The 13,869-nt window shown below is 41.2% G+C and overlaps 1 protein-coding gene across 3 annotated transcripts in view; it reads left to right on the top strand.

Annotated features, from left to right (window-relative positions):
- The window catches only part of mrtfba (myocardin related transcription factor Ba), a 199,398-nt gene that overhangs the window by 110,186 nt on the left and 75,343 nt on the right, over positions 1–13,869 (top strand). The window contains exon 1 of one of the 3 annotated variants that reach the window (XM_068003262.1): positions 12,149–12,369. The exons of the other annotated variants lie outside the window; for them this stretch is intronic. Coding sequence (XP_067859363.1) covers positions 12,315–12,369 — 55 coding nt within the window. The 5' untranslated portion in view covers positions 12,149–12,314. Of the gene's footprint in view, positions 1–12,148; positions 12,370–13,869 lie in introns of those variants that run through there. 3 annotated transcript variants of the gene reach the window in all.

A 13,869-nucleotide genomic window follows, 5' to 3' on the forward strand; every position in this document is an offset into this window, starting at 1 on the left:
TTATTATGTGGTCTGCAGTAATAAGTACTTTTAATGGAATTGAACCCTTTGAAACTTAAGCTTCCTCCTTTAAGAAGTGTATCCAGGGACATCTAAAAAGTGATTAAACAAGATTAAATGTCTTGTGCTATCATGTTATAGAAACATTGCCATTCCGTGTGGAGAGGATTTGTTTTATTTAGGGGCTTTCTGTAATCTTTCTGAATTAAATGTGCATTCTTTGTGCAAATAAACACCTGTCTGTCTGTTCCAATTTAATTAATATAAAGAACCAAGTTAATGAATGGCTTGTGTTTCATAGTCACAGTTCATAACAGTATTATAGCTTTTCATTAACTTGTATAATGGCACAGTAACCAGCAAAGGAAATGACTTGGGTACAGTTGCTTGTTCAATTTTTAATCAAGCAAAGTTTACAAGCTAATGTTCATTTCCATTGAAATTTTTAAAAATGACAAAATCCAGTATGCAGCTAAAGTCTGAGAATACTGTCCTCTGACGTTTACCATTAATCACGTAATAGCCTTTTTAAAAAAAATTTAATTTCTTATTGTAATATATTTACTCATGGAACCAAGTTGCAGAGGGGTGAAGGGAAGGTATGCTAGTGGGAGATACTATTGAAGGGAGGGACGAGGAAGACAATCACCATCCATGGCAGCAACGTCGTACTGTGGTGGGATCTGTAGGTGCACAAGAGAGAGGTGCACAACACATTTGGAGAACAGCAGAGAGGAGAGCAACAGAGGGGCCGAGGTCACAGGAGGCACTACCCACGTGAGGGTCTACAGACAGAGGCTCAGCTTCCTTGACCTATCTGGAGAGCAGTGCTTCTGCAGGCTCAGATTGACCCGGCAGGTGGGCGCAGACATCTGCAGCCTCCTTCAAGAAGAGTTGCTCCCTGCTGGACCTGGTGGCTACACATTGCCCGTCGCTATCAGTCACCACTGCGCTCAATTCCTTTGGCTCCTTCCAGTGTGCCACCAGAGACATCTCGAGGGTCTCAGTCGGCTGCACGTAAATGTATAAGACAGGTAACGGATGGGTTGATTCCCAGAGCGTCGACTTAATGTCAACTTCCCCTGCGGCGACACTAGCCAGAATGAGCGGGCAGTCAGATTTGTGTCTCTAGCTGGCTTGCCACAGGTACAGGGTGCAATCGATTGGCAATCTGAGGACCACGACATGATCCAGGAGTTTTTATCAACTGCAAGGGATTTCACTCCATCAATGCACAGGTGGTGTGAGTCCACAATAAGAGGTTGATGCAGGTGTGCCCCAGTTTCCCTGGGAGCTGTCATGATGCTTTTATACTGCGGCAGTCCAACGTTCCAAACATCTTCCTACCAGGAAACAGTCTCCTACGAGCCAGTAGGAGACAAAGGACATCCCTTTCAAACTTGGCTCTTGACACCGGTGAGGAACTCCACCAATGAGGCGCAAGAGCACTACAGTCTGAGCGATATGACCACCAGATGTGTCAGTGAGCAAGCCATTGGCATGTTGAAGATGTGCTTCAGGTGCCCTTCAGTACTCGCCAGTGAGGGTGTCCAGAATCATAATGGTGTGCTACATCCTGCACAACATTGAGCAGCAGAGAGGATTAGAGGTGGAGGATGATCAAGGCGCTCATCAATCATCTCCTGATGACAAGAACATTGAAGAAGAGGAGGAGGAGGACGAGGACGACGAGCAACATGAAGATGGGACACCCATTGCCAGACCAGCCGTGTATATTGCTGCCAGGGATGCCCTAATAGTTTGAAGGTTCAGCTCGTGACTAACACTGGAAAAATTACAAAATGAAATCATCTGGCCCGCTCCCCCCATTACCACCATCACCATCCTGCGCCCCCTCCCCCCCCCACCACAGTTGCACAAAACAATCCTTCAAGCAAGCATGCACCCATTGCACACCCCCCAATGGGTCCCATCATGTATTGACATTCATCATATAGCAACTGAAAGGGCGAGTTGCCACTCAGGAAGTAATAATGGGCAAGGTACAATGGGCAGTAGTGGTACAAATCATTAAATTTTATGTGCGGTTATAAAAAAGGAAACGTAACAACATAACATTTTGCCAAACACCCATGTGCATAGCCCTTGATGAATTACTAAAGCTTTCTCTTACAGTTCCTGTACAGTTCTGGTCACCACATTACAGGAAAGATGTGATTGCATTAGAGAGGGTACAGAGGAGATTTACGAGGATATTGCCAGGGCTGGAGAATTTTAGCTATGAGAAAAGATTGGATAGGCTGGGGTTGTTTTCTTTGGAACAAAGGAGGCTGAGGGGAGATTTAATTGAGGTATATAAAATTATGAGGGGCCTAGATAGAGTGGATAGGGAGGACCTATTTCCCTTAGCAGAAGGGTCAGTGACCAGGGGGCATAGATTTAAAGTAATTGGTAGAAGGATTAGAGGGGAGCTGAGGAGAAATCTTTTCACCCAGAGAGTGTTGGGGGTCTGGAACTCACTGCCTGGAAGGGTGGTAGAGGCAGAAACCCTCAACTAATTTAAAAAGTCTTTGGATGTGATGCATTGTAAGTGACGCATTGTAAGGCATCTGCTATTTACACGGATAAGGTATCTGTCATCCTGTTTAAAGCGGCAGACATCTCCTGCACGGCCGTGGTCATGGCCTGCATAGACTCATTTGAGAGCTGTGTTTGAAGCTCCTTGGAGGTGGCCACTCTCTCCATGGCAGACATTCTCACAATTAGCTGCGACACCAATCCACTACTGTTGCAGCTGGACTCCTCCATCTTCTCCGCTATTGTGGAGAGTGTGCGTGGCATGTCTGCTAGTACATCGCAAAGTTGCTGCTGTGCCTCTATCATTCTCCTTCTCAATGATGGCCCCCAGGGTTCAGCATCTGTGTCCAGCTGAGCAGAGCTTGGAGAAGAGTGCGCCCCCCAACTCGGATTCTCCACAGCTGTCCCTGTCACCAGTATGTGCTCGTGTTCACTTGTGCATTGTGAATCACCAGGTGAAAACCCAACTAACTGTCTAACTGGACCCACCGAAGTGTAAGTATTTGCGCTGGTGCATGGCTGTACATCCTGTGATGATGCACCCTCCGAAGGAATGAGGTCCTCTGAGTAATCGGCATCAGGCATGTCCACAGACTGTTGCTCAACGCGTGAAGGCCCTGGAAATCAAAGGAAACGGATATGAATTAATCCTGGCAAAGTAATGTTCTTGACAGTCACCATACTCAGGCTTCTCATAGTTCAGTCAGCATGTGTGCCAAAGATATTTTTAATTCTGTCACCAGGCATCTGCGAGTTCCCAATCTCTCCATCTTCGATTGACAGGGATGCAGATGTACCACTTATCTCCATGGCGTCCTCCTCTGCATCTGTGAGCTGTACAATTTGTGGCAGGTCACCTCCTGTCCTCTCCCACTTCCGGGCATTTTGCGATTTCTTTTCCTACAAGGGACAAAAGAACAGACCTGTGAGTGACTGATGGTCATGTATTCACCCGATGGATGCAGTGCATTCGGTGAGGATGATTATCAAACAGATGCATCACATTGCATAAGGATTGGAGTAAGTGGCAGCGGTGGATGGATAAATGGGGAGGTGAGGAAGTGTATAGAAATTGAACGATGGGTGCTGTTGAATGGGTGTGAGGAGTGATGTGATGGAGAATGCTTAGCAAGAGAGAGTGAGAGGAGGGGTATTGTATACCATAGAATGTAGGTGAATCAGCAATTGTACTCACTTTTCCTGGTTAAGTCATTAAACCGCTTCCTGCACTGCATCCAACACCAGGACACAATGCTCCTGCTGCTCACCTCCTCAGCCATCTCCAACCACACCTCCTTGGTCAGAGCAGCAGGTTTCTTCCTCCCATTGCTGGGGAACATTATTTCCCTCCTGCTCCTGACTGCACCCAGCAGTAAGTCAAGGAAAGCATCATTAAATCTGTGCGCTGGCCTTGCTCGTCCTAAATCCATTTTCACTAATTCTTACCGTCTCCATCCAAAACCTCCTAGCTCCTCTAAATTCCCTTTTTGTGTTGGCCCTTTAAATAACCGATTTGAGATCGCGTCATGCGGGTGCGCATCACGCCCGCTGTCGCAGCTTGGAGACGTGAAACCTGGAACGAAATGTTTAATTAGGCAATTAAGTTAAAATCGGACATTCCGACCCACTATATTTTCTTCCGGGTTTCGTGCTCACAATTCCAACCCCCTCCCCCCCCCCCCCCCCCCCCACTCAGAACCCGCCCTTGCGTTAATATCGGGGCCATGGTCACAGTGGAAACTTTGGACAGGTTTCCAGTGTGATGCCAAAGTGTGGACCGCACAGAACTTACAGTACGCTTATGTGTTATGCAGTCCTAATTTAGAAGTTTTGGAGGGGAGCAGTGTGCTTTGCCGTGGCCCACTGATCACAGTGTATACGTTTGAGTGTTCATTGATCAAGCTGCAGACTTCCAGGTCCACCTACATTACAATAGTGACTATACTTCAAAAGTACTTCATTGGCTGTAATGTGCTTTGGGACGTCTTGAGGTTATGAAAGGTGCTATATAAATGAAGTCTTTATTTTCTTTTTCACCCAAATACCACAACCTATTTTCTTGCACTTGGACCAGACTAGAATTTTGGGCCCATAAATCTTTTAAGATAATAATGCAGGTACAAAAGACCATAAAAAGGCAAATGGGATTCTGGATTTTGTACATAGGGGCACTGAATATGTAAGCAAATATATAGTGATTGCAAATTGGTCTGGGTCTCAAATAAAAGGTAGCTCCAGGATAATTCGGAGTCCTGGAAAAGTTCTGCGTTCCAACTGAATGTCAACTTTGGTAGAATTATCATGCAAACCCAACATGCATTGGGCACGACTGGAATATTGCATGTAATTCTGGCAAATCAGTAAGAAGAGAGCATAGACTGAGGATCATCACGAGTAGAACAAACAGGGAAATTGGAAGAAATATTTTCACACATTAGAACATGGAATATTTTACCACAAGTGGCTATTGAGGCAAAGGTTTCGACATCACTTAAAATGAAATTGGATAAGTATTTGAAAAGCAAGAGTATAAAAGGATACAGGCAAAAAGGACATGGCAATTGGATTAGAGTATTTCTAGATGAAGAGCTAGCCAAATGGCCTCCATCCATCCTGTAATTTCTATGATAACTTATCCAACAGCCATGTGCAGACCTGGACAGTGAGTTTTGGATTATTTCACCATAGGATTCTCAGTGAAGACCAACTCATCTTCATCCAGTGTACACATGTGTAGTTCCATTGCTTGCCAGATAGTGATACAAGTAGGAAAATGTATTCAGTTTTTCCATCCTTAGCCAAGAGACATTGAGAACAGTTGTAGTATCAAGTGGTACTGCGGCTGAAATTGACTAACTCAGCATAAACCAGGGATCGAACCGTTTACATTTTTAATATGTGTGGCTCAGTGCTACACCATGCAGTGCATTATCAGTCTTTCATTTGAAGGCCTACTTGCTCACTTTTCAGATTTATTTTTTCTCGCTCTGTCACTTTTCAGGATTTCAGACTATGCCGCCATAGAGGATCTTGGTGTAATATATGTTTAAAAATGCTACTGATGAGCAAACTTGGCTCTCAAGGGTTTAAATTCACACGACAGCAGGGCTGGCAGGTATGCATACGGGGCATCCTTATCAGTGTCCTGGAGTCTATGAAAGATGCTTTTAACATTCCAGTGATCGTACGTGCTCATTGTTCCTGCAATAACTATTCATTTGAAATTAGCAGAGGTCTTTGCCAAGTTAGGTCTAGTGGATTCTGCTTGGGGAGGGGCATCTAGTTTGATTAAAAGCTGATGTTGGGGTCAGACTTTTAAAGCAGGGAGAGCTGCAAAGCTGGAGAGATAGTCAGAAAGCAAAAGGCTGCGACGAGCATGGAACACACTAGAGGGGATTTGGGGATTAGCTTTAAGTCCAGCAAGATGATCCGCTGTAGTGGAGTAGTGTAACATTCATTATTTTTATATTATCATGCAATGACTAATTGTATTGATGGAAATAAGTGAAACAGATTGTAACTGTTCTGTATCTTCACCTTACTGTGGAATTAAGTGGCTTAACGATTCATATCGAAGCTCGCTGTTCTAAGTGGTAGCTCGATCCACTGTTGAGGCGATTGAAGAAATATATGAGTGACAGATACGAGTACCTGGTCCAGAACACAAGGAGATGCTATTGTTACATCCCCAGGTTATGCTATTGTTCAAGTAGATGCAGGGCAGTGTGAACCAACTCCCATAAAAGTAAGATACTCAGACCGCTTAAGGGAATGACTGATGCCACTGAACCCGAGAAGGTATCTACAGCCAACCCAAGTTTGTAACAATCTGCCTCCTTCCTCTGCACACCACACCATTCCCTGCTCAGTTTTGCACTAGCTTCGTTTTCTTCCTCTTCTGCTGGAGAAGGCGCCCTTCTTTCATTGACTATAATGAAATTTAGATCAGACTTAGGGGGAAGGAGTCTGTAGCATTGTATCTTTATTATAGCAAAAATGGAAAATTAGAACTTTTATGTAAGAATAATGAAAATATAGATTTTCCTTAATGTCTTCTGTTCAACTAAATGACCATTATGTACCACATTATGAAACATTAAAAATGTATCTGTATTTCCTGGTAGTGCTCTATTAGCTTGTTGATCCAGTTGATTATCAGGTATACCTTGTGCATTCTTTCCGACAATTAAGAGAAAATCTCACCATTAGTACCCTTTTTAAAAATCAAAAGGTTACAAATAATTGTGATCACCGTTTTAACATTTTTAAAAATTGATTTCTTTCTTCACTCTCTCCCCATTTCTACATGAGTTTTGCTTGATTATTGAGTCTGATTGTGGAAATGAGCAGGATTAAGATCAGAGGTTAACTAGAGTGCCTCTGTGATCGTGCCATTTTTAGCTGTGTAGGTTAATAGCTCTCCTTCACATTGTTTGCTTGAGTAACTCTCCAAACCGCTTTCATCCAGTGATTTTCTCAGTATTTGCTGTTTAAGGAAAAACGTCTACAAAAATCAAATTAAGTAGCTAAAAACAAAAGGATATTTAAAGGTATCCTGCAGTAAGTCCTATTCACCCATTACCTCTGTCCATGCTAACCTCCATTGGCTTTCCAACCTCCAATGCATTGATTTCAATCTCCTTGCCCTTGTCTTAAATAACTTCATGGCCTTACCCCATCCTACCACTACCACTGTAACCTTCCCTAGTCCTACGTCTCAGCATGTGCACTCCTCTATTCCAACTCTGGTCATTCAATGCATCACTCCTCACCCTACCTCTTCACCGATGGCTGAACTATTGGTCATTGTGCCCCAGGATTCTGGAAAGCCCTCTGCCTTGCCATATCTATGTCTACTTTCAGAAGCCTCATTGCAATCACAGGTCTGGTAAGATTTATGTCAAAATATTTAAACCAGATTCAGGAGAATCTTTATTACTGAGTAATGATGTAGGTATGGGTGTGGCAATAGTATGATTTACGGTAATAAAAATTAAGCTGTGAAATTTGCTTTTGCTGACTTTGAGAATTACCTTCCTGCTGATGTTCTAGGGAGGAAGAAGTTAGTTCTGTATCTCACTGTTGAATAACTACAAATGCTGTAAAACCCAACTGCCAACCTTTCTTTTAGACTGTGTTCAACACCAACGCTACCTGTTTTGCCACTGCTCTAGTCTAATTGGATGTTCCATGGCATATACAGTTGCAATTTATACATTAAAGAACGCCCACGTCATTTTAAAATTGTAGGATTTAATTAAAATTCAATTCCTTATTTTTAAACAATAGGATCAAAAATAATAATTTGTTCTAACGGCTGGTTTAAAAAAATTAGGAAGCTCAATATAGAGATCAGCTTTTCAGTTCCTGTGACTTTGACTACAGGCCATGCAACTCAATGATAGCAATTTAGTGCCACCAGTACTAAGATTTGTCTCAAGCTTAACTGAACTGAAAATCTGTAGCAGAATAGTTAGAGTTCCTAAAAGTCATTCACTTTGGTTTAAAAATTAACCTATTTTAATACCTCCTACATCTGAAAAATAAACACAGTTCTGTATTTTTAAGAGTGTTTACAATCTGTCTCGCATTTTTTGCTCATAAATCTCGCTCCTAATCTTTCTGCAACGTTGACAGCTCGAAGTGCTGCTTGTTTTCATATAATGACCTGGTTTCTTTTCCAGCCTGCATGGTTCAGGAGAAATCATCCAAGAAATGAGATGCACACAAATGTGTTATGTTCTCAAAAATGCTATGGGTGAGATCATGGGGCGAGACAGGCTGACCTCTGTATTCAGCATTCTTATTTATAAAACTGACAATCAAAGCAAAAATAATTATCATATAAAATTGTTCTAAAATAGGTTAAATATAAAAATGCAATCAAATACAATTAGATTTGAGTCTTCTAGTAAAGATACTTTTCACTGTAGATATTCTTTAAATGAATAAATGGACAGTGATGCTTGTTGATAAATGCCATTCCTCGCCCCCCTTTCATGGCACCTAAATAAATGGACAGTGATGCTTGTTGATATGATTATATATTACATAGAATTTACAGCACAGAAACAGTCCATTCGGCACGACAGGTTTATGCAGCCTCCTCCTGTTGATTTCTTGCCCTCGTCTCCAGGTAGAGAGAAAACCTCTGTGCAGGTGAGAACTTTGAGTAGTTAGGAACGTGGATGTTGGATTTTAAGTGAATCAATCAGAATCGAATGCCTGTTTCAATACCAAACAATATACTGTGTTTCTACCTAAATGTGGCAGTCAGTCAAGCAAAGCCTGTTAACTAAGCATTAAACAGGGTAAATGTTAATGCATGTAGAATCATGGTGGCATGTTTCTGAATTACTGATGTGCACTGAAGGTGAAAATTTCTCCCTGTTCCTACCTAGCACCTAAATGTTGCACTTAGGAAGAGTCTAGGTAATACTGTGGGTTACCTTTGGGTACTTGACTTTTGGACAGGATTACTCAAAGTGAGCCTAAAACAGCCTGCAGCACAAGCAAAATGGAAATGGACAACCATATGATGCCTTTCAATCGAGAAACAGAAGGGTACAGCTCTGATAAAATATGGTGATGCACTCGGCCATTATTTGCAATTCCAATAAACTTGTTCTTCTTTTAGAATAAAGGACATAAAATTCTCAAAAATATTAATAAAATTTAAATAATTAACCTGGATTGACCAATCATAACCAATACAGAGGCATGTATCCATTATTGACTGAAATCACAAAAGAACAGTATAAACTGACAGACTTAGCTTAGCAATTTACTACTTGTCATTGAGAGAGAAAAAAATCATGGCCTTGGATGAGCGTAGTAGTTACAGCACTGGAGGAGGCCATTCGCCCCATCGTGCCTGTGCCAGGAATCACCATTTGTGTAATTTACATGTTGCAGTTATTTCTTAATTCTATTGTACAGTGTGAAGTCTTAATAATGACTTCTATTTCACAGACAGAAAAGTTTGGGAAAGCACACCTGCTCAGGGACAGATAGTTGCAGGTAATTAATCAATGCTTCCAGTTACATTTTGTCAAGATGAGACAATACTGATGTCACCTGTGCAGATGCAGAACAATTCATAATGGGTTAATTTCAAACCTCCCACATCTGGTAGGAGTCTAACACATGAGATCACAATTTCACGCTCTCCTGCATGAGGATTATGATCTAACACCTACAAAAGATTCTGTTTGCCACAATACAGAACAACAGAGAAAAGGCCCTGTCTGTTAAACGTGCTATTCTACAATGTGGGAAACTTTCTTTTTTGCATGAGTTATAGGGATTCCACCATATTAGCTGAAAAAGTAATGTATCATTCAGGCTTTCTGGCGTGCAGTGTGTTTCTAAAGTCTATTTGAACATATTTTTTGTTTTTTTTAATCAAGTTATGGTCTTGGCACAAGACAATGCCTCAGGTGTAGAGCTCACGGCTGAACATCCGCCCAGTTTGATAGTTCTGTAAAGTTGTTGCCTTCTCAAATTGAGAACCAGTCAGTCTGTAATAATGGTCTTTACAATGCAGCGTTGTTCTCTTAATGCAGGCCTAATGGGTTGCGTTAAGGAGGAAAGAGCAATTTGTATTTGTCCCGACGCATTGGTGCCTGCCCCAGACAGACAAATTATTATTTTGTCCTTGATTGGTAACTGTTGCACATCTGCATGTTTATCGTGTCAGTGTACGTGGCTACTTTTTTGAAGGATTTGCAAATTCTTCTTCTGCACTAACGGACTATGAAGTGAGTATTCACTTCTGTGAGAAGAGCTCATTCTTCTTCCCGGAGACACTGCAGCTCTTAGAGATAATTGTTATCCTCTTGTAACATTAGTAAATGGTAGAAATGTAAAGTGTTTGATTTTAAAATGTTGGAACTAGAGGTCCACCTGCATCTGGAAAGAGAAAAGACGTTTTTTGATGCAGACTCTTCATCAGAAGCTTTGAGTCTACATTTGAAACGTTAACCTGTCTCTTTTTTCAGATGCTGACCAGTATATTTCTAGTATTTTCTGCTTTTATTTTAAGCATGTGTAGTTTTTTTTTCTTTTTAAAAATATTTGATAGCTGGTATCAATCTCTTTGATCAAAAGCAAAATACTGCTGGAAATCTGAAATAAAAACAGAACATGCTGGAGAAGCTCAGCAAGTGAGGCAGCATCTGTGGAGAAAGAAACGGAGTTAATGTTTCAAGTTGAAGTTGTCAGAACTGGAAGATGTAAAAGACTTAAAGTTTTTGAGCAAGTACAGAGCCAGGGAAAGGGGGGGAGGGGAAGGGAGGAAAGAACAAAAGGGAAGAGGGCATGAGTGATTAAATGACAAAAGGGATGATGGTGCAAGGCAAGGAAGGTGGTAATGGGACAGGTTAAGAGACAAAAGATTGATCAGGAGTACCTGTAAATGGCAGCAGCAGAACCATTACCAGCACTAGCTGACTGAAAAAATGGGAGCATTGGTTATGATCTGAAGTTATTGAAATCAATGTTGAGTCCGGAAGGTTGTAAAATGCCTAAACAAAAGATTGAGTGCTGTTTCTCGAGCTAACGTTGAGCTTCATTGGAACAGTGTAAGAGGCTGAGGTCAGAGTGGGAGATCTCTATGAATTATTTTACATTTTAAATGAAAAAAATATTTAATTGTATCCCTCTAGCCCTTTTTAAAACATTTTTTTTTCCTTCCTTGGATCCCCACATCATACCCCCATTTCCTGACCAGGACAGATGCCCGACCCCAGACATCTGCTAGTGTTGCTCTATCGCAGGCACTAGGAAATTTGCAATTGTTTCAGTGCTTATGAATCCACTTTGCAATGTAAACAAGCTGAATTCAGAGTTGCAGTAGGACTAACGGGATATAAAGATGATGTGAGAGTAATATATTGAGAAAAGCTGTTTTTTGAGTAATATATGTGAAAAGTCTCCGAGAAAGTATGTTTCTGGGTGTGGTGCCTCTCCTGTTCCCTGTTATACTCGTCAAAGTCTCTATGAGAAAGTTATGATTGTGTCCAGCTTAACTAGTTTTACTCAGAAACCACATGTAATTCTCCTGACTAAGCAGTGGTCAGCTTGTACTGTATCACGTTTCTCGATCTCAGCTCAAACCATTTGGTTTAAAAATGAGATTTAGATGCAGTTAGAGTTCAAGGACTGATTGCATAATAGAAGCCAGATTGATCAGGCATTAAACATGTGGATTCTTTCATAACATTGGCATGCCTAGCTTTCATCAGTGCCTGTCAATCCGTCAGAAAATCCGGAGCAGTGTATTATCTAAAATATACTGGAGCAGTGCTTGAAAGTGGATCTGACATATCCTAGCAGCTCGTTGTGAAGGGGGGAAAGAAACTGATTGGAGTGAAATGGGTTTATGAGAACTGACGTTTTTGTAGCAGTTTTACTAGCTGGTGTGCCAGTACGGAAAAGAAATGGCTTAATCTTTCTATTGGAATCACAAACCGCAAGGACCTTCAAGATCATGTGTATAAAGGCAGCAGTTCCTGTGATAATTGGTGTCTGGCAGGATTCCTGAGGGGGCTGAAACTGACTCACTGACTGCTTTCTGTATCGGGGCTGATCTGATTGGTACTCCCACAACAACCAGGTCTTGGTCTGCCTCTCAAAAAGCAGGCTCCTGCAGTACTGTTACAGGCTTTTGGTGTGCATACTGGAATGCCTGACATATTTTCGACGTACTTCAATGGAACTAATTTACAAATCAGAAGCAAAGTATCGGGATTCTGTGAGATTTAAGGCATTAGCAGATGGCTCTGCTGGAACCAGAGAGGTCCATTGTGTTACGAAGTAAATTTAAATCAGGTGAATGTTTATCTTTTCTGTGACTTTAGGGACAAATTTTCTAGTTTGGAAAAAAAATCATTTTGAATTGTGTGCACACGAACTATGCTCATTTACTATAGACTGAAGGTGTTGTACTGTTAACTGACATTGTGCTGCAGATTATCAATTGTTTGGGGAGGGGGTATACGAGAAACATTGGGTAGCAAGCAGTGCATCTGGTGATCAAACGTACAATGGACGTCCCTTATCATTAGGTTGATGTTCCTTTTAATTACTCAATATGATATATAGGCAGTGAATTTGTTCCTGTGAATCTATCCATTAAACAGTGCAAACCATCCCTGTGACAAGTTGACTGGTGGGGGAGTTTGCCTGTCTAGCTGAAATACAATAAGCGTAGTAACATTACGTTTAAACAGCAGAATTCAAATTTGGCTTATTTGTCCTGAAACGGTTAAGATAGTCAGAGACGTTGCTCATAGATCACAGACAGATCAATGTTATTCAAAGTAGTCGCCGGACAGTCAGTAATATTGCTTAGAACCAGTCTTAAATATAAAAAGGCTGGGACTTGTACAGGAATGATTTGTTTATACATGAACTTTGGTTGTGTCACTTTTATGTCCATCTGGATTTTGTACATATATTGCAATTTATAAAGAATATTTTTTAAACTGCTGATAGTATTCTTACTTGCTTATTTTATGATCATTTCAAATTAAACATTAGTCAGACTGTTTTATGGAGTGAATTATAGAACTTTCCTTGTGTGAGAAATTGTTGCTGATTGTATTTTTGTAGTCCTAATGGAAAACCAGTCTGTGGGATCAGGGTAAGAGGACAGGAATGTTCACAGGGCCGAATGAAAACATTTATGATGACAATATAGCCTGAGGGGATATGAGCACGGTCACAGTAGGGCATGTCAGAGGTTAATGCTGTACATTTAGGCCACAGTAACAACATTCACCAAACATTTAAGATTACTAAATCCATCTGGTTTACTGGGAACAAGCTATTCCCTAGGGCATTACTAAAAACCACCTCCGTATTCTGAATTCATTGGCTTTCTCTGAACATTTTCAAAATCAAAAATGTCATCAGTTAGATGCAAAGTGGATTGCTTCCAGCAACATCAGTTTCAACATTATTTTTCTTTTAGTTTTTATTGGTTGAAGTGAAATTTTTTTCAGATGCTATTCTGGAGTCTAGTTAGGATTTTTAAAATAAAGTTTTGTCATAATCATCTTCTGATTTTAGGGTGGAGTGAAGGGAGCTGGCTGTACCATACCTGACCCAGGAGTGCTAGGGGGCAAGGGCAAAGCCAAGTGCCACGTTATGCTATAGAGGAGAGAAGGTCTCCAGTTTGATTTATGGCCTGTGCTGAGTTAGCTGATCTCAGATGGGACAAATGCGACAATTGGATTCAGTGTCCCTAGGCTAAGGTGACAAAAAAAATATTATCCAGACTTCCTGCTCTTGATTGCTATTCAGTGAATCCTAATAGAAAGTTCAGGT

The sequence above is a fragment of the Heptranchias perlo genome, chromosome 22 (genome assembly GCF_035084215.1).
Source record: "Heptranchias perlo isolate sHepPer1 chromosome 22, sHepPer1.hap1, whole genome shotgun sequence".
In the NCBI taxonomy this organism is placed as follows: Eukaryota; Metazoa; Chordata; class Chondrichthyes; order Hexanchiformes; family Hexanchidae; genus Heptranchias; species Heptranchias perlo.